This window comes from Blennius ocellaris (assembly GCF_963422515.1).
Source record: "Blennius ocellaris genome assembly, chromosome: 18".
NCBI classification, from domain to species: Eukaryota; Metazoa; Chordata; class Actinopteri; order Blenniiformes; family Blenniidae; genus Blennius; species Blennius ocellaris.
In genome coordinates this window covers 3,533,179-3,551,280 of record NC_137667.1, presented here as the reverse complement: position 1 = coordinate 3,551,280, position 18,102 = coordinate 3,533,179, and the positions used below count along the sequence as shown (strand labels likewise).

Here is an 18,102-nt window from a genome sequence, read left to right as displayed (position 1 = left end):
AGAGGGAGAGGCCCGCGGACGCCGGCTCTTAAAACCCGTGTCTGCCGGTGTTTTATTCAGTCTGGCGGTCGGGTGTATTTTTAACAAAGCGAGTGGCTTTTTGTGCCCGTCGTCTGCATATGCATCGCCGCCGTGAGCTCCTGCTCTCTTTCACACGTGCACATTCCATTTCTCTCAAACGCCGTTCGCGGAGCACCAATCCATTATCTGTGAGTTTTACCGGTTTGATTAAACCTTAAAAGGAAGCTACTTTTTTTTTTATTTGCCCCCCCCCTCAAATTGAAAAAGACATTCACTGTTTGCCACATTATGAGATATTTTCCTCTGAAATTTGCTTTTCTTTGCAGTCTTGTCAGCTTGTTACAGTTTATGGAAAACAGAACAAGCTGTACCCGTCTTTTTTCAAAGGATGTTTTTATTCTGTAATGAAAAAGCAGGAAGAAAATATCTTCCATTGAATTTCCAGACATTGTGTTCTGGATTATTCAGAGTGACAGGAACAGGATATGTGCTTCTCAGATGGCCTGAAGTGTTTTTTCGAGTGTTCAATCGAGGCTAGCAAACACTACAAATCAAAGTTTACTAAAGCAAATCTGTTTTGTTTGTTTTAAACGGTCGACATTTTCCAAATCACCTCAGATTGGAAGCGTTTCTGCTTCAGTAACTAGGACTGTGGTGGTCAACCCTCCGGCGCAATGACGCATAGCGAAGGTGCAAATCCTCTGAAAAATAAACAGGTCACATTGTGATCGTTTCAAATTTAAGGGAGGTTAAACTATTTTCTAGCAATAACTGGGTAAGTTATATTTTAACGGGCTTAAAAGAAAGGATATTTGGGGCCTCTTTGAGGCCACGTGTGTTTTTACTTTTGGATTTCAGGATTTTATTGCTCGGATTCGCTTTGATATCATTTTTTTTTACCTCCCGTCTTCACAGCTTGGGTCCGTCTGTTTGGAGTTTGCATTTTCTCTCCCTGTGCCCTCTAATCTTTCAAGATGATCGCCGTCCTAGCGGCAGCAGCTCCTGGTCAACACTTATTATATATTATATATTATATATTTCATATGGCATATTGCATGTACATATACATATATTTATACATGTGCAAGTACACTAATACCATTATTATTATTATAAGTATACTATTACTATTGGTATTATTATTATTATTACTGATATATATATATAATATATAGTTATTTTATTGCTACCATATTGTTATTGTTATATTATTGCTAGCATTATTAGTAGTACTCTACACGAGTATTAATCACTATTGCACATTATTATCTGTATTACTGTTATTATTATTATATAATGCCTACTTCTAATGGCTCTGCCGACTGCACCTTACTATTTATTTATCTTGCTTTTATCTCGTCTTATTTCTAAGTGCCCATGTTCCGTTCTGTGCTTTACTTTATGTCTTATATACCCAGATATTTTTATATTTAAATTTTTTACTTGTATTTCTATTCTATTGTATTTTATAATATTCGTATATACCAGATTGCTGCAAAACAAGCAATTTCCTTCGGGTATTGACTAAAGTAATTATCTATCTATCTATCTATCTATCTATCTATCTATCTATCTATCTATCTATCTATCTATCTATCTATCTATGTAAATACATCCATCCGGAAGTTGGATTGCTCTTCCGGTCGACTCTCAACCACAAAAACCAACCAAGTCCCAGGACAATATGGACTTGGGGAGTCAGGACATCCTGGATGCCACCATTGTTGTCATTGTCCATCTACTTGTGCATTTTCTCCAGCCGTGGCGGCGTTTCACGGTCTTGAATCGCCGTGGGGGGCGCTCCTCGCTTTGACCCGTCGCGTTTCTTTAGAAACGAGAAGAACCCTGAGCCCCGAGGCCTCGGGTTGCGTACGCGAGCAGAGGACACCCACTGAAAAAGGGCAGCGCACACAGAAAGGTACCCTCAACGACCTCTCATATCCGATCCCCTTTAGCAGATTCCCGCCTCTCCGGAGCTTGACAAGAACAGGCGGCTACAAATCACCGCACTGTCTCTGAGTTATCTTTGTCAATTACTGACGATGAATGGCTCTGGCACGCTGAAGGCAGGTGCATCAATCCGCCATCGCACCGGGCTCCTCCACGCCATCGATTCCACTTCGACGATTCCACCATCCACTTTTGATGGGCCCCCTCCTCCTCCTCCACCCCCCCCCCCCCCCCACCCCGAACCGCGAAAAGCTAACGCGAGTGCTGATGTCAGATGAAAGAGGGGATATGAAACCCAAACTCCCACCCGGGGGACATGTTCACATTCCTGATATCAGATCTTCTTCCCTCCCAACTGAGCCTTAATATAGATCCACCGGAGTCATCGCACTACAACTACTCCCTGCCCATACCAGATTTCAATCGAGGTTTGATTGCAATGTAATACCTTTTGTGGGGGGGGGGGGAGAAATCTCCTCCTTTAATAACATTCTCTGACCTCAAAATGCTTCCAATGCATATCCTCTTATAGGCGATATCTGCCGTATAGCAGCATATATTCATCCACCCTTCCTCTCCGTCTCCCCTATCGTTTTTGTCAGCTTTTTTTCCCCCCACCCCCCCCCCCCCCCTCACCCAGCAGAGCTAAACGTGCTTATTCTAGCTATCTCACCTCCATAAAATGGCTGTCAGATGTATTTATCTGTGTAGGGCCTGTGGCTTAACAGAATGGCCATTCAGCGAGCCGGGGATTGGGGGGGGGGGGGGGGGGGGGGCTGCTATTGTGAAGCGCCCCCGATGCTGCAGCCGTCTGCTAAGGACCGGCGATGGCTTGTCTGCAGGATCGCCCACCGCTGCTCTGAGTGATTCTCTGTCTTTCACGCCGCCCCGGGGCGCCGCGTGTTGTGTTGGAGGCATTGATCGGCCCTCGAATTGGATTGCGGCGGGGCCTGATTACTGATGTCAGTGTGCGGCGGGACACGTGGGAACGCCGGCGCTCCTCGTGCCAAGGCGCTCAGGCGGAGGGAGGAGGAGGAGGAGGAGGAGGCGGAGGAGGAGGAGGGAGGAGCGGTATTACTGAATTTACATCCAGTCTTAGTTACACGGAGCGCGAGCAAAGCATGCCCACACATACCGTACACTTGAATGACACGCAAACAAACAAGCCAAATCTTCCTTCCGCCCGCGTCGCTTTGTTGCGCCTGTGATCGGCGCTAAGTAAAGAGCGTAAGAGCGTGGGGGCATCGTGGACCGTCGAAGGGCTCGGGTGCATCGCTACCAGCAAATTATCGCTTCCCTCGCCGGGATTTCATAGTTTTGAGTGTTTGCGTTTAAAAGTTAGCGAGGGCAACCGGCTGTACGTTTCGCTCACTCGTATTTCCGGCATCGCGACGCCGAAGCGTTTGTGCGCTGGAGTGGCGTGCGTGCAAAGGATGGAAGTGTTTTTGTTTTACTCTTTGTTTTTAATTTATTATTTTTGCGCATCATTTGCTTACACCGAGAACAGTGGCCGTCATCTTTTCTCCTAAGAGAACAATAGCCATTTTTTTTTTTTTTTACCCTCCTTTTGCTCGCGAGACAATGAAGTGCCTTCCCGCCTCGCGAGCGACAGGCCAATAAAAAACGTAATTGGATCTGTCAATCAAAGATTGCTGCAGCGTGGAGGTGGGCAGGCGGGCGGGCGGGCGGGCGAGCGGGCGGGTGGGCGAGCGGGGAGGCAGGTGCGTGGGTGGCGGCGGCGGCAGAGGCGGCCGGACGGCAGCAAAAAAAAAAAATTTAAAAATGGGAGAAAGACATGCTAATACACATAGCTTCTTCTCTGCGCCGCCTGTAGGGGCTCCAAAAGGCAGAAGGTGTGCCGTTGTTGTGTTTCGCTGCTTGTTTGTTTCAGGGCCAGGGGGGGAGGGGGGGGTGTGTGGGGGGGCAGGAGGGGGTGACGATCTGTCTTTGTTTGTAGGTATTAGTGTGGCTTTGATGCTGCCACGCAGGAGAGCCGGGGTTGCCGGAGCCTCTGAAGGTCACCGTGGCGACGCCGGCGCTGATGTGTCCGTCTGTGCTCTAGTGTGCACTCCCACCGTCAAACATGTTGTTTTTTCTTTTTTTTTCTTTTTCCACCCAGCAAAAGGTCCTGTCATTAAGTCAGGAAAGCCGGGATGCTTCACTAGTTTTATTTTTTTGGGGTTTTTTTTTCGTCTTCACGGTCCAACACACACACTGAGCATCACCTTGTCACATTAAATCATGAACATATTCCATATTCCCATGTGTGCTTATCTTCTCTGGGTGCGTGGATTATGTGTATTTGCTGGCGGATGAGTCGGCTGTGTGACCCCCCCCCAACCCCCCCCCACACCACCACCACCCACCACACAGTGCAAATTTGTCTGCTGCTCCAAGTTTTTAATGACAACTACTTAAATTAAGAGGCCATTTACAGCCTGACAGAGACGTTAAGTGCGCATTGAGAGATTCTGACTCCTCTGAGCGCGACTACCTCAGCTTTTAGGAGATGGCTTTTTCATGTCTGGGGTGACATTCTTCTTCCATTATTAGACGGGCTGGAGACTTCTAAAGAAAGACAGACGCTTGCATTATGAGCACGCCGTGATACTACTCCGAATCTCTTTTTATGAAGAGACAAAGATTGTTTTAACTGCAAAGCATGAGCCAGCCATTGAAGACAAGTGCAGGTATCAAGTCATTAAGGAGACTTCAGTATGCACAGCTGCTGCAGGGTTTCAAGTTTTACTGCAAACTTCTGGAACTTTAAAAAAAAAAAAAAAAAAAAAAAGTGTGGACCTCATGAGAATGCACTGTACCTTAGAATGAGAACATAAACATATATATATATATAGATAGATATGAAACTCCCATACGCTTTAAAAATGCCAAACAATGAAAATGGGATCCTAAAATAAAAAAAAAAAAACAGAGTTGCCAGCTTTATTTCAAGGTTTTCTTGGTGCTCTATTTAAAAAGCTGAAAAAGCGGAACGAACCTGGTTTGAAACTTAATATCTTGTCCATATTGATCTTATGTGTATTTTGATAAATGCAGCGAAAATTCACAGCAGACTGCCTCAGCAGAGTCTGATGATGGAGAGCAGAAATACTGCCAGGAAAAGGATGATGACACTCACCCCACTTACTGACTGCAGCACGCTACAATGATTTGTTAGGAGAAGAAGAGGAAGAGGCTTTCAAGCTGAAAATGCAACTCCAAGTGCTGCACAAGGAGAAAAAAAAAAAAAAAGACCTTCAACACAGGAGTCAAACATGAGGCAGGTGAGCCAAGACTGGCCTGTGAGAGGCTCCGATGTGGAACCATTGAAGAAAATGGTGAAAATGTCCAAGAAAACACTGATTTTATAACAAATTTTCCCAAATTAGCCGACGCAGCACAACATCGGTGACGTTGCCATGAGAGCGAGCAAACTAGCATTAGCCTCAGTGCTGTCGGGTCGAGTTTATAGGAGCTTTAGGACATTTCATTGCATTTTGCACAAGAAGGTTTCAATAAAAACAGCTTTATGTTGAGCCAACAAAGAAAAAGAAAAAAAAACTCAATTTAAAGGTTTTTATGGCAATATTTTACCAATCCTCGCCGCTCGGGATGAAATTGGGCTGGACGTGGCCTCGGAACTAAAATGTGTTTGACACTCCTGGCCTGGAATGAATTTCAACAAAACCGTCTGCAGCATGATAAATATACATCAACAACAACAATAAAACTGATGAAAACAACATAACGGCGGTATGAGAAGCCTCCCTGCACCTGGGGAGACCGGTGCTCGATACAGGCCGGCCTCATTAAACGCTCTTTCGAAGTTGAAGTCGAGAGCCTGTGACATTAAATAGAGGTCAGTGGGGTTTAAGTGTTGTGTCATTTCACAAGTCGTGGCGATCCTTCAGCGACGTCTGCTGACGGGCGCCGCTCAATTCGGCCTTGACGCAACTGCCGGCGTCTCGCTCGATCAATTAGCGCTACGCGGCGCGCACGCGCACAACTCCCCGCTAATTCTGGTTTCTCCGACGGGAAGTGGTCCCACCGCTCGAGGCTTCTGAAAGAAGGTAATCACACTGAGAGATTCCCTGTGGGGGTTTAAAGCAAATGACACAGAAAACATAGGCCTTCCTTAGCGCCGCTCGCTCGCTCGCTCGCTCAGGCTCTTCCTCCGCGCTAAAACCTTTTGCTTGTAACGCCTACGTGCCCCCGCGACTGCACGAACGCTCGCAATAAAGCACGCTGCGGCGGCTCGCGAGAATTAGCGGCGGCGGCGGCGGCCGAGGGGGAGAGGGGAGTCAGACGATGACGGGGAGGCGTCACAATTTGTGGACACGGTCTAACCGGTTTAGCGTTCGGAGCTAAACGAAGCATGTGGCGGTCGGTACAGTTTGTACGGACGGCGGCGAGAAGGGAAAAAGGGGAGAGGGTGTCCGTCCTGCCAGTTTGTGCGGTGACAGGCTGCGGGGAGCATTACTCATCATTACAATCTCTGCTGGCACCCTATTTTCATCACATTACAGTGGTATAATGAAGCGTAGCGCGCTAGCGTCCTCAGGTTCTCTGAGTAGTTCACTATTAGCACCAACCGGGGGCATTCATCCAAGTCGCTCTATTGAACTTTTTACAGTTAGTTTATTGTATAATTAGTTCATTAGCTGCACAACAATGCAAGTTAGGTTGAGTCTCTGTGCAGCAGCGGTCCAAATTTTTTTTTCCGAATTCATCTCGCCCCCTGACAGTCGTGGCCCATTTGATAGGTTTGCTCTCGTTTTGTGGCGGCGCTCATCGCGTCACGTTCGTCAGCGCCTAACGTGGTCCTTCATTCTCCTTTTCCCTTCGCGTCTTCCAGGAACAAGGCAAAGTCGGCGTGACGTTCAACATCGGGACTGTGGACATCAGCGTTAAGGAGACGACGACGGCGGTGAACGACGGCAAGTACCACCTGGTGCGGTTCACCAGGAACGGCGGCAACGCGACTTTGCAGGTGGACAACTGGCCAGTGAACGAGCACTTTCCGACAGGTAATGCCTCTTTTATTATACCTGTGGATCTTTTTTTTTTTTCTTTTCTTTGATAACAATTGAAAGTAAATTATAGATCTAGATTCACTGGACACCATCTTTTTGCTTGCTCAAGGGCAGTAAACGGAGAAAAGAAAATGAGAAAATCCGATTAAAACTCATCAATCAGCAAGTTTTGACACGGGGATGCTCTGGTGCCGCTTTTTTAAAAGGACGAGTGATGCCGGAAAGGGGACGGTTTCAGTTTGCCTCGGCTAAAGATGACAATACTAAGGCCAGTTGTACACTTCATGCCGGCGACAAAGTGAAATCCAGCTTCAAAAACAGTACGTCAAATTTAACGAAACATTAGGAGTCGGAGCACGGCACAGTCGAACGAACAGAGAAAGTCCCAGCAGGTGGTGCGAAGCAGAGGGCTGCGACTCGGAGCTCCTGGTGTGAAATATCATAACTCTGTGAAATTAGGAGAAACGCCTGCCGCCATGAGAGGAAATATTTTCGGGATCGTGATGTTACGTTATGGAATTCTTACCGACATGAACCCTGAATGTAGTATGAACGCAAGTCCAAAGAAGTCTGAGGACACTAACTAACTAACCAACTAACTAACTTAGTCTGCTAGTCCAAATGTCACCAGCGATTAAGTTGCTGGTGTTGTACGTCCTCATTTGTGTAAAAGTTCCATATTATCCATTCTTTAAACACTTTCACATGGTCTCGTTGGTCCAAGAACAATAGAATCAATGTTTATTGCCCAAATCCAGCTTTTCCTTGATTTTCCTCCATTTGAATATTGGATCATATGAGCTGCATTCAGAATCTGCTGTGTCTGCGTGAGCTGGACTGGCTCCGCCCACAAATGCCCATCTTAGGCATCTTAGGACCAACCTGGATTAGAATTGGCAAACCCCCCCCCCCCCGATGACACTACTGTATATAGGGTTTGATTTGTGATTTGCCCCTTGGAGCAGTACACTTTTTTAAAAATGGGGGAGAAAAAAAAAGCCAAGGAGGGAGAGAGAGGACACACTTTCTTCACTTCTGGGGCGTCGTTCCAGGCGCTTTAAAGAATCTCCAAACCACAAACATTGATGGACGACATCACATGATATTCACCGGGTTAAATCGAGACACATCTGTTGAGTACGAGTACTCCGAGCCGAATTCTGCCCGATGTGGGTGCCGATATGAAGAAAGCAGCTTGTTTTGATGAAAAAAGAAAGAAATATAATAATAATACCACCACGTCCAGCAGTCCCATTCGCGGCCACACACTAATCTCATGCGGCCAACCATCGAAGACGACCACACGTCCTTCCTCGGCGTCGCACTCCGATCTTCTGTCTCGCCGGCAGCGCAACATCTGCCGGTTCGTTTTTCGTCAAGACGGGGACTGAACGGTAGCGAGAGGTGTTCAGGCCGCGGCCAAAAAGCGTAGGGAGGATGGAGGGGAGAAACCGAGGGGTGTCCCGTTGGCCAGATAAAGCTGGTGCCTTGCCTGTATCTCTCATCCCCAGGTCAGCAGCAGCAGCAGCAGCAGAATACAAATAGGTTCATCAAACAGAAACCCCCCCCCCCTCTCTCTGCTCCATTTGGAGGCTCAGGCACTCGCTTCTTTTGGAACAGATCTGTGAAGCTCAGCTCGCTCAGTGAGAGCCTGAGAGAGGGCATGAAGGTGAGAGAGAGAGAGAGAGAGAGAGAGAGGGAGAAAATCCACTCCCGCCTCTACTTAACAGTCCATTAAATTGAGTCGCTTCTCCTCAACTTTGATATCTGTGTCTCCGTGTCAACTGGCTTAGGAGAGGCCATCTTTGTCTCCTCGTCTCCTATTAAGACTCTCTTCAGTTTCACTTATTCAAACAGAGCCGCCGCGCGGAGGAGCGACCTGAGCCAACAAGTCGGGATGGCAGACGACGGCGGCGTGCGGCTTTCTATCCGCGTCTCACGCAAATTGTGCCGTAGAAATACATGTATAATAGATAGAGCGATGCGCGTTAGATAGTGTTTGTTTACCGAGACTCGACTGGGATGCGTCAAAGAAAGCAACGCGCATCACAAGCAATTTTTTTTTTTTTTTAATGATATTGGGAAAAAAAGTAACAAAAAATAAAAAAAATTGTTACCTAATGGGGAAAAGCGAACAAAATCGGAGTTGATCCCTTTCACTTGGCGGCCCGATGCCTCAACAGCCCGACAGCGCGCCGCCTGGCTTCGCCGAGGACGGAGCGCCGTCCTCTGCCGGCGTGACCCGACGCGCTGTTTTTGGTTTTGGCTCAGTGCCAGCGCAGGTGACGCTAATCTCTTCTGTCTCTGGCTTTCTTTTTGCCGTTGGCTGTCTTTCGCTTCCCTTCGCCCTGATAAAGTTAGACGGGTTTCATAACTGCGCCGCAGCCGCTGTAATTTCGCAAAAAAATGCGGCGAAGCGCCGTCACGTGCGACGAGTGACATCTCCTTCCTCTCGCATGGAAGAGTGGACTGGTCACACAAATGTGTCCTTGTACCTTTAAACGGTGTCCTATGTGTGTATGAATATGAAATATGAGTTGTTTTCAAATTACAACGTGAGAAATCACCTAAAATAATAGATTTAAACCAAGAGTTTAAAACATTAGCTAGAATTAGGCTAACTGTGCACCTATTGCATAATGAGAATTCTCTATTATTACATTAATCTTGTTCGTGAATGTCATGCAGATATTTTTTCAATTCGAAACTGCGAGTGAAACGTCAAACTGTCTGTCATCTTGTAGTACCACCACCTTCCATCAGGTGGTGTATAGAGCTAAGCCAATAAGAACCACGTGGAACCAGTGCCTATAGGTGGAACTGTAAACGGTGTCTGAAGCGTCTATAGCAACTCGTAACTGAAAAGGAAAACCGCCGTAACTGTGAGAAGTGGCCGCACCGACATTCAGTATGGAAGAGGAATTAGCCGCCTCCCACCTTCGTCATTATCTCAAAGTACCTTCTGCACTTCTTTCCGTCTCTGTTTCTCGTCGCTGGTATAAATACACGCGATCCTCAGTCCGCGTCCATTCAGCGATAGATCAAAGCTAAATGGCTGTTAGGGTTTTTGCCTCGCAGCTTTCTAAACGCAGAAACAGACAACAACACCTGCTTTCCTCCTCCAAATCCCTTTCAAACGGTCCCACAGAGGTTTATTCCCGTTTCTGTCCTCCTGCCATTGTTTTCTTCGTGGGGGGGGGGGTATGGGATCGAATGAGTGGTAATTTCTTTTTCTCTTCTGCACAGGTAATTTGCAGGACATTCAGTGATAGTAATTCAACTATGATTGATTTCCCCCCCCCCCCCTCACCGCCAACCTCCCCTACCTTGTAAAGGCGTTGTCATCTCGTGAGTAATTACACGTTGGGCCGCAGAATCATCGACTGCATTCTCGCACTCCTGATGCTTTAACTTGACGGCGGCGGCGGCGGCGGCTGCGGCGGCTGCCACAAGGCTCTCAGGCCGTTCAATAAACAGTTACCGGATCCGAGCCCGCCCTCTCTCTCCGTGCGAGGGAATAGGTGAGGACAAAGGTGTAGGTGGTTTGCCTGTCAGTCAGCGCCGCTTGCAAAATAGCCCAGGGCGTGTAAATTGGACGTCTCAACAACTGTGTTTACAAAGTCAGTCCAGCAAAGCGTCGGGACATTAGGGTTCACTTCAAATAGCAGCAGACGGTTCTTATTTTTTTTTATTTTACACCACGATTCGCTCTTGAATATTCACTGAATAATCAAGTATAGGCCTTATTTTATTTCTTTTTTTTTTTTATTGTTTCCTATCGTTTCATGTTTATTAACGACTTTGGCATTGTTATAGGCTTGGACATGAGTTTTCACAGTTATTATGGCGTTGGTCCACTTGGTAAATACAGCCATCTGCCAATCCAAAGCAGCAATCTTGCTTAAAACAAAGGGAAGACTGGGCACAAAGTGGTCGTCACAATCAGACATCCATTTAAAGAGACCTTCAGATTAGCCCCTCTGGATGAGGAGCGACGGGCTATTTTCACAAAATCCCAGGTCAGATTTTAAGCAGCTGCTCAAACAGGTTTTCAATTTCACGAGGAAATTTGTACATTTTCCAAAAAAAAAAAACCCGAGAGTTGGAAATAAACACAATTAAGTGATCACTTGAGGCGCTGTATCGCGACGCTTCTCAGCAACGCAACGTTTCTGGCTGGAGGCTGAAGACCGTGTTCGGGAGAATGTCTGACGAGCGGCGTTTAAAGAAAACCCAAAAAAAAGAAAGAAGAGGAAGCACCGCAAGCAAAAAAGCAAAAAAACAAACCCACCGAAGTAAATTGATGAGAAAAGTGAGTGTGAATCATGTCCAGCGTTTGTACCTGAAAGAGGCTTCACTCAGGGCCACTTGATCCGAGAGATCCATCAAATTCTTCATAACAGGTTTGAGTTCTGTCTCTCCCAAAAAAAACCCACTACAATCTCTTGTTTTTGATCGACACAGAGAAATACCTTGATGGATAGTAATAAAGCTGCAGCTTTATGAACTGAGAGCTTTCCCGGGCACCGAAAATGCAACTTTTTTTTAAAAATGGAAGTTTTTTTAAATGCAAAAAAAAAAAAAGTAAATGGGGGGAAAAAAATGCCAAATTTTCTGGATTTCTCCTACTGAGTATCACGGCTGTAGTAAATACTTCTAATGCATTTATACAAGTAGACGGACGATAACGGCGTCGTGACTCCCAGTGCATTAACACGACATCGTTTTCAACACTGTTTACGTAACATCGCCACGGAAACGAGGCACTTTTTTCTGAAATGTCAGAAAAGATGTGTTTTCATCTGAACGGTTCTGACAATCATGCCAAACTAATGTACAAATGTACTTTTTCTCTCTTTGTAGGATGATTTAAACTGAACTAAGATAACCGTACTTTATTTAATTGCTTAAAATGAGTAAGTGCGTTCAAACTGTTCAAAACGGCACAATTGTGAAGAGCAGAATATAAGCTTTACTACTTAAATATACTCCATTTGAGTCGCCTCTAAAAGAATGAGCAACATCAGCATTAAACAGATGGACTTCTGCACGCGGCCACCAAATTTAAATGGATGAACCCAAACGCGAGCTTGAACGACTCGCCGTTCCTCCAGGAAGCCACTTTAACAGTGGCGCCTCTGACGGTCGTCTCCAGCTCTTCCGCTCCGTTAACGTAAACAGACACTCTGCCAGTTCTCGTTGTGACGGTGTCACTGAGAACAAGATGCTCTCGGGCGAAGCCTCGTCGGTCGGAGGGGTCGGTGTTTTTGCGCTGCACTTGTTAGCGGCTGATTCCACTTTCCGAGGCGGCGTTCCGCCGCCGAGCCGATCCGATCCTCGCCTTCGGCCTGGTGGCGGGTCACGTGCGCTGCGCCGGACTGCGTTAGGTCGTATTTGTTTAGCCGATAAGAAAAACCGGGAGCGCGGACCTCATCCGGCGTGTCACTTTGCAGGGGGAAGAAATAAAGCGGCAGTGAATCTAATTCTGACCCACATGGAAAGAACCTATCTGCACATATATGTTTTAATATAGGTTCTGATAGAGGTTTTGAATATATGTGACATATAAAATTGGCCGTTTTCCTATATTTTATGCACATATATGCACATATATGCAGATATAGGTACATATATAAAAATGGCCGTTTCCTATATTTTATGCACATATATGCACATATAGGTACATATATAAAATTGGCCATTTTCCTATATTTTATGCACATATATGCACATATATGCACATATAGGTACATATATAAATTGGCCGTTTTCCTATATTCTATGCACATATATGCACATATAGGTACATATATAAAATTGGCCGTTTTCCTATATTTTATGCACATATATGCACATATAGGTACATATATAAAATTGGCCGTTTTCCTATATTCTATGCACATATATGCACATATAGGTACATATATAAAATTTGCCGTTTTCCTATATTTTATGCACATATATGCACATATAGGTACATATATAAAATTGGCCGTTTTCCTATATTCTATGCACATATATGCACATATAGGTACATATATAAAATTGGCCGTTTTCCTATATTTTATGCACATATATGCACATATAGGTACATATATAAAATTGGCCGTTTTCCTATATTCTATGCACATATATGCACATATAGGTACATATATAAAATTGGCCGTTTTCCTATATTTTATGTACAAATAGGTAAATATATGTACCTATAGGTGCATATAGGTACCTCTATGTGCATAAAATATAGGAAAACGGCCAATTTTATATATGTCACATATATTCAAAACCTATATTAAAACATATATGTTTCTATAGGTTCTTTCCATGTGGGTTGGCATCAACACGGTTCACATTTCACTCGAAAACTCCGGTAAAACTTAGTTTTACGACTCCTCGCTCACACACTATTATCCTTAACATGTTACAACCCAGATAATATGCTTTACATTTGTGAATCTTAAGTATTTACCAACCTGTGATAAAGGAAAGAGAGCGCTAATCGCTGCAGAGTGATGAGGAACATCAATTATTTTTTTGGGGGGGGAGGGGGTGGGGGGTTGAAATAATTGAAGGGATTCTGTAAGCTGCTCACCGGCGGTGTATTTATACGCCGCCTGATTACCAAGCTTCTTGTTTTTGTTGCACTTGGCTGTTGCGGTGTTCCTATCTACGTTGTGTTCAGTGTTACCAGAGCTGACAGGAACAAAAGCTGCAAGGACAAAAACAAAAAAAAAATGACGGGAAACAAGAAAAAAAAGATATATAATAATTCCTTAGCTTTTATCGACTAATGAGTTTGGATTTTTTTTTTTTTTTTTTTTAAAGAAAGAGTGTGACATGTGAATGTGGCCCAGTAGACACCAACATAGGGTCAGTATAGGAAACCATTGTTCCGCCTCCAGAACAGTAGAAACGTGCACTCGAGTGGGAATAAAAAGGGAAAAAGGACTTATGTGTCGGCAGAGTGTTATTCTTCCGTACAACAATGTACCGACACTGATCCCATACAGGAGCATTTCCAACAGGCTTCTACGGCTTACGTGTGTGTGTGTGTGTGTGCGTGTGTGGGCGTTGGATGTGTGTTACCTGCTTTGTTTCTTCTATTCTCTAATTATTCTCCCCCTTCTAACAGTGTCCTCTCAGATTCCTGCTCTTTTTTCTTTTTTTTGTCCTCAAATACCTCCTTATCCATGTTCTTACCCCCCCCCCCCCCCCCCCCCCCCCACGCACACACACACACACACACTCATCACGGTCGTGCATCTCCGTGTGCGTCTGTGACAGCCCACATTACTGCAGGGGCTTGTCTTTGTTTAGTGAGAAGGTTCCAATTCCCCTTATATAACACTCAGAATCCCTGAACGCTTTGATTTTGGATTACGTCTTTTTTTTTTTTTTTTTTTTTCCTTTTTGTGCAAGTTGGAATCCTTGAATCAAAGAATTACTAGACCGTGCCGGGGCAGGAATCGTGCGTCACTCTTCGCCTTGAGCTGGCCGAGGTCCGGGCGTTGTCTCAGATGAATGACCATTGGCCTAACTGCCGGGGGAGGAGGGGGGAGGGGGGGTTGGAGGCGGCGTGTCCAGCACGTGCTGCCGCTGCCCGTCATTGGCCGGTCAAAAGCGGAAGATGGGACCTTGTGTTCGTTTTCAGCCGCACACGCGAGGTTTTTTTTTTTTTTTAATCCACGCGCCGGTGCACAAAGCGATACGGACACGGTGAGCGGCTTCAAAGTATCTGCTGGTCGATGTTTTCAAATAGAGTCAAAACAATTCTTTGGAAGAGAGCGAGAGAGAGAGAGAGAGAGAGAGAGAGCGAGAGATAAATTCCCCCACCCGTCCCGTGGGCCAAACATGATTAGCCCTATCTAAGACATAATCTTTGTCGCTCTCGGAACTCAGACTAAGCCGAGCGTACAAGCCGCCTGTCTAATTCGTCCTTTCAGCGCCATAAATTTCCGAGCCGACCCGATAAATGATGAATTTTTACTCCCTGGCGTTTCCGCGTGACGTCTCGCCGGAAGACGGGGGGGGGGTGGGAAAAAGACATTCGTCCCGAGAGGAGAAACGTGCGAGCGAGCGCGGGGGACGGAAATAACGTGACGGCGGGGGAAGGAGAAAAAAAAAAGGCAGCGATGCTGAATGGCGACTGAATAAGAGGCAGATAAATGGCGAGGCTGCGGCTGAAGAGGCCTTGATTCCCGAGGAGGAAAAAAAAAGGGGTGGGGGGGGGGGGGGGGCTGATTGCAGGAACAAAGTGAAAGAGAACCGAGAGCAGAACATCTTTGGACAGATGGCGGGACGGAGAGAAGCTGGAGTGCTTGAGTGAATAAGGAAGAGGGAGGGAGAAAAATGCATTGAGATGAAAGTCAGGTAGAGGTGGTGCAGATAACCGGGGGCGACTCCAGCGAGCAGTGGACTCGTGTGGTGGAATGATGATTTTTTTTTTTTTTTTCTGGACGAGGCCACACTATATCAAATGTTCTCATCATGCCCCAAATAGGAAAAAAAAAAAAAAAAAAAAAGTCAGGATACTGTCACGGTAGCCATTTTCACAGTTTTGATGCACCCTCAGCATTCAACCCCTGTGATGGAAACCCGGCAAGATGAGTCTTGGCAAGTGAGTGACTGTCGCCGTGCCAGCGTTTGTGTTGACTGAGTAGCTGCCACCGGTTGAGGGGGGGCGTAAAAAAAAAAAAAAAAAAAAAAATCTAAACATTGTTTTGGCTGGGAGGAAAAACAAAAACACAGTGAATGTATTCAAACTGTACGAATAGCACCGAGAGAGATGAACAGGCTGGTTCCTGGCTGAAGGTGTGGATCCAACATGTCCAACATGGAGGGACACACACACACACATGCAGTGTGTGTGTGTGTCCCTCCATGTTGGACCGTCGCCTTGTGACGGTTGACGACCCGCCCGGTGAGTAACCTGCCTTTCGAACAGCTGGGTAAGGCTCCCGTACGGATGCAGGCTTCAAAACGTCGAGATTCAATATTCTGTAATACAGGGTTGGAAGTTTGTTTGTTTTTTTGTCGTTGATGATCTAAATCAGTGTTTTTCAACCACGGTGCCGCGGCACACTGGTGTTTCCGCGAGATCTAGTCAGGTGTGCCGTGGGAAATTATCCAGTTTCAGCTTTTTTTTCTAAAACAAACATTTGCTCTCACAGCCGCTGTCGGCTGTGCGTGGAAGAGTTGCTCTGAGTCGAGATTCTTTTCTGCCAGCTGATCACCAGAGGCTTTTATTTTGACATGATCATACGCAACCGGAACTTCATAACAGGACGACACTCCACACAACACGTTTCTCACTCATGGTTGCACACCAACACAAGCACAAATCAACACACACAACAACCCTCGATAACCTCCGGCAACACATAACCTGAACTCCCATCATGCCCTGCAGAGACCAACTCCGTGATCGCGACAATACTCTTCGCCAATAGATGGCAGCACAGAACTTTGCCGGTGAAATCGAAACTGACAGACGTCAGTGCGGTTAATCTCCACCTCCTGCTACCATCTTGTATCAAAGTACTGTGTCAGTGACAGTGATGGAGAAGTTTTTGAAAAGGAAGAATGTGAACCAGGATCTCAGCTCTTCATCCATCAGGTCCAGGTTTCACACTGAGGGAGTCACTATTAAAAAAAGACATTGGGAAATACTTTTTTTTTCTGTATTTATTTGATTCCTGTTGATAAATCTTTGACGAGAATGACTTTATATTGTTAATAGAGGCTACAGATTTTAAAATGTTAACATTTCCGGGTGGTGGTGGTGTGCCTCCAGATTTTTCCAAAGAAAAAAGTGTGTCTTGGCTCAAAAAAAGGTTGAAAAACACTGATCTACACGTGGGAGATTAAGGCCCCGTTCACGTAATGTTTTCAATGAAAATAGAAAACCTTCGTTCAGTGGAACTTTACAAACAAAGCAACTTTTCCCAACGTGTTGAGTCGATGGACAATAGGCCTCCAGAATGTCACGACCCCCCCCCAGTCCATATTCCGTCTGCAACTTGGTAGTTTTATAATTGAGAGTCACCCAGGATAGCATCCAATTCCACGCCTGTCCCTGTGTACTCGCCATTGTCGTTTGTTTATATTGGAACGCAATGTGTGCCTTTTTGCAAGCAGCTTGTAGCAACACAACTTCCACCTTGCCAAGTGTTGGCACACCTAAATTAGGGTCAAATGCCTCTTTACCAAGCATTGTGTGGACCTGCATATGTTAATATTTTTTAAAGTAAGACAATTTAGCCCTTTTTTTCTTTTCTTTTTTTCCACGATAACAATGCGCCGCCAAAAAATATGCCGGACCACACCTGGTTTTCATTTGAGTGTGGTCCGATCTGATTTGTCCTCAAGAAGTCTCAATGAGTCCTCTTGAAAAGAATCCCAGCTAAAACCAGCACGTCAGGGCCAAGTGTTTCATACGACCCATAAAATAGGTCACATGTCAGACCAAAGTGGGCACTCCGCCAAGATGAAAACATCAAAGCTTTGATCGTGCTGAATTGCTCTTTTACTTTTTTTCTTCTAACTAAAAAAAAACATATTGGAGTTACCTTCTGTCCACTCGGCTTTTCAATGAAGAGACGCTCAAACAACTTGAAGGCGGGCTTATTTTTTTTAGAACGAAGCCATTCTTCTTGGCAAGGTCGTCTATTCTGAAGTCACCTCCATGAATTGAATTTCAAATTGACAAACTGGAGAGATTTTTCTCATTAGTCGGACAATTAGCTTGCGCTGTATTCATTACGGAGGGTGCCCGTCGCCTCATTAATCACGCGGAACAACGTAAGGGGGGTTTACCTGAGAGCGTTTCCATTAGGGATGCGTGGCGGGCGCCTCCCGATTCAGACGCGATTTCACTACAGCTTAATAACTGCATCGGGCTGCTTTGGGAGATCCGGGGGGAGACGTTAACTGGAGTCGGAGAGATTACAGATGGTTTCTGGCCGCTGCTTATCCCCCCCCCCCCCTCCTTCGCCGCCACCGCCAGTCCTGTCGCCCGGCCCCCCAATTCCGCCCGACTCCCAGCCACCCGGTCTGTCGTCTGATTTCACATATGACCATCGGGCCTCCCTCTGTGGCC

The 18,102-nt window shown here is 45.9% G+C and overlaps 1 protein-coding gene across 1 annotated transcript in view; it reads left to right on the top strand.

The window, feature by feature from the left end:
• Positions 1 to 18,102, top strand: part of nrxn3b (neurexin 3b) — a gene marked incomplete at both ends in the record, with an annotated part of 330,758 nt that overhangs the window by 273,763 nt on the left and 38,893 nt on the right. Inside the window, 1 exon segment of the mRNA XM_080514353.1 lies at positions 6,827 to 6,998. Coding sequence (XP_080370479.1) covers positions 6,827 to 6,998 — 172 coding nt within the window.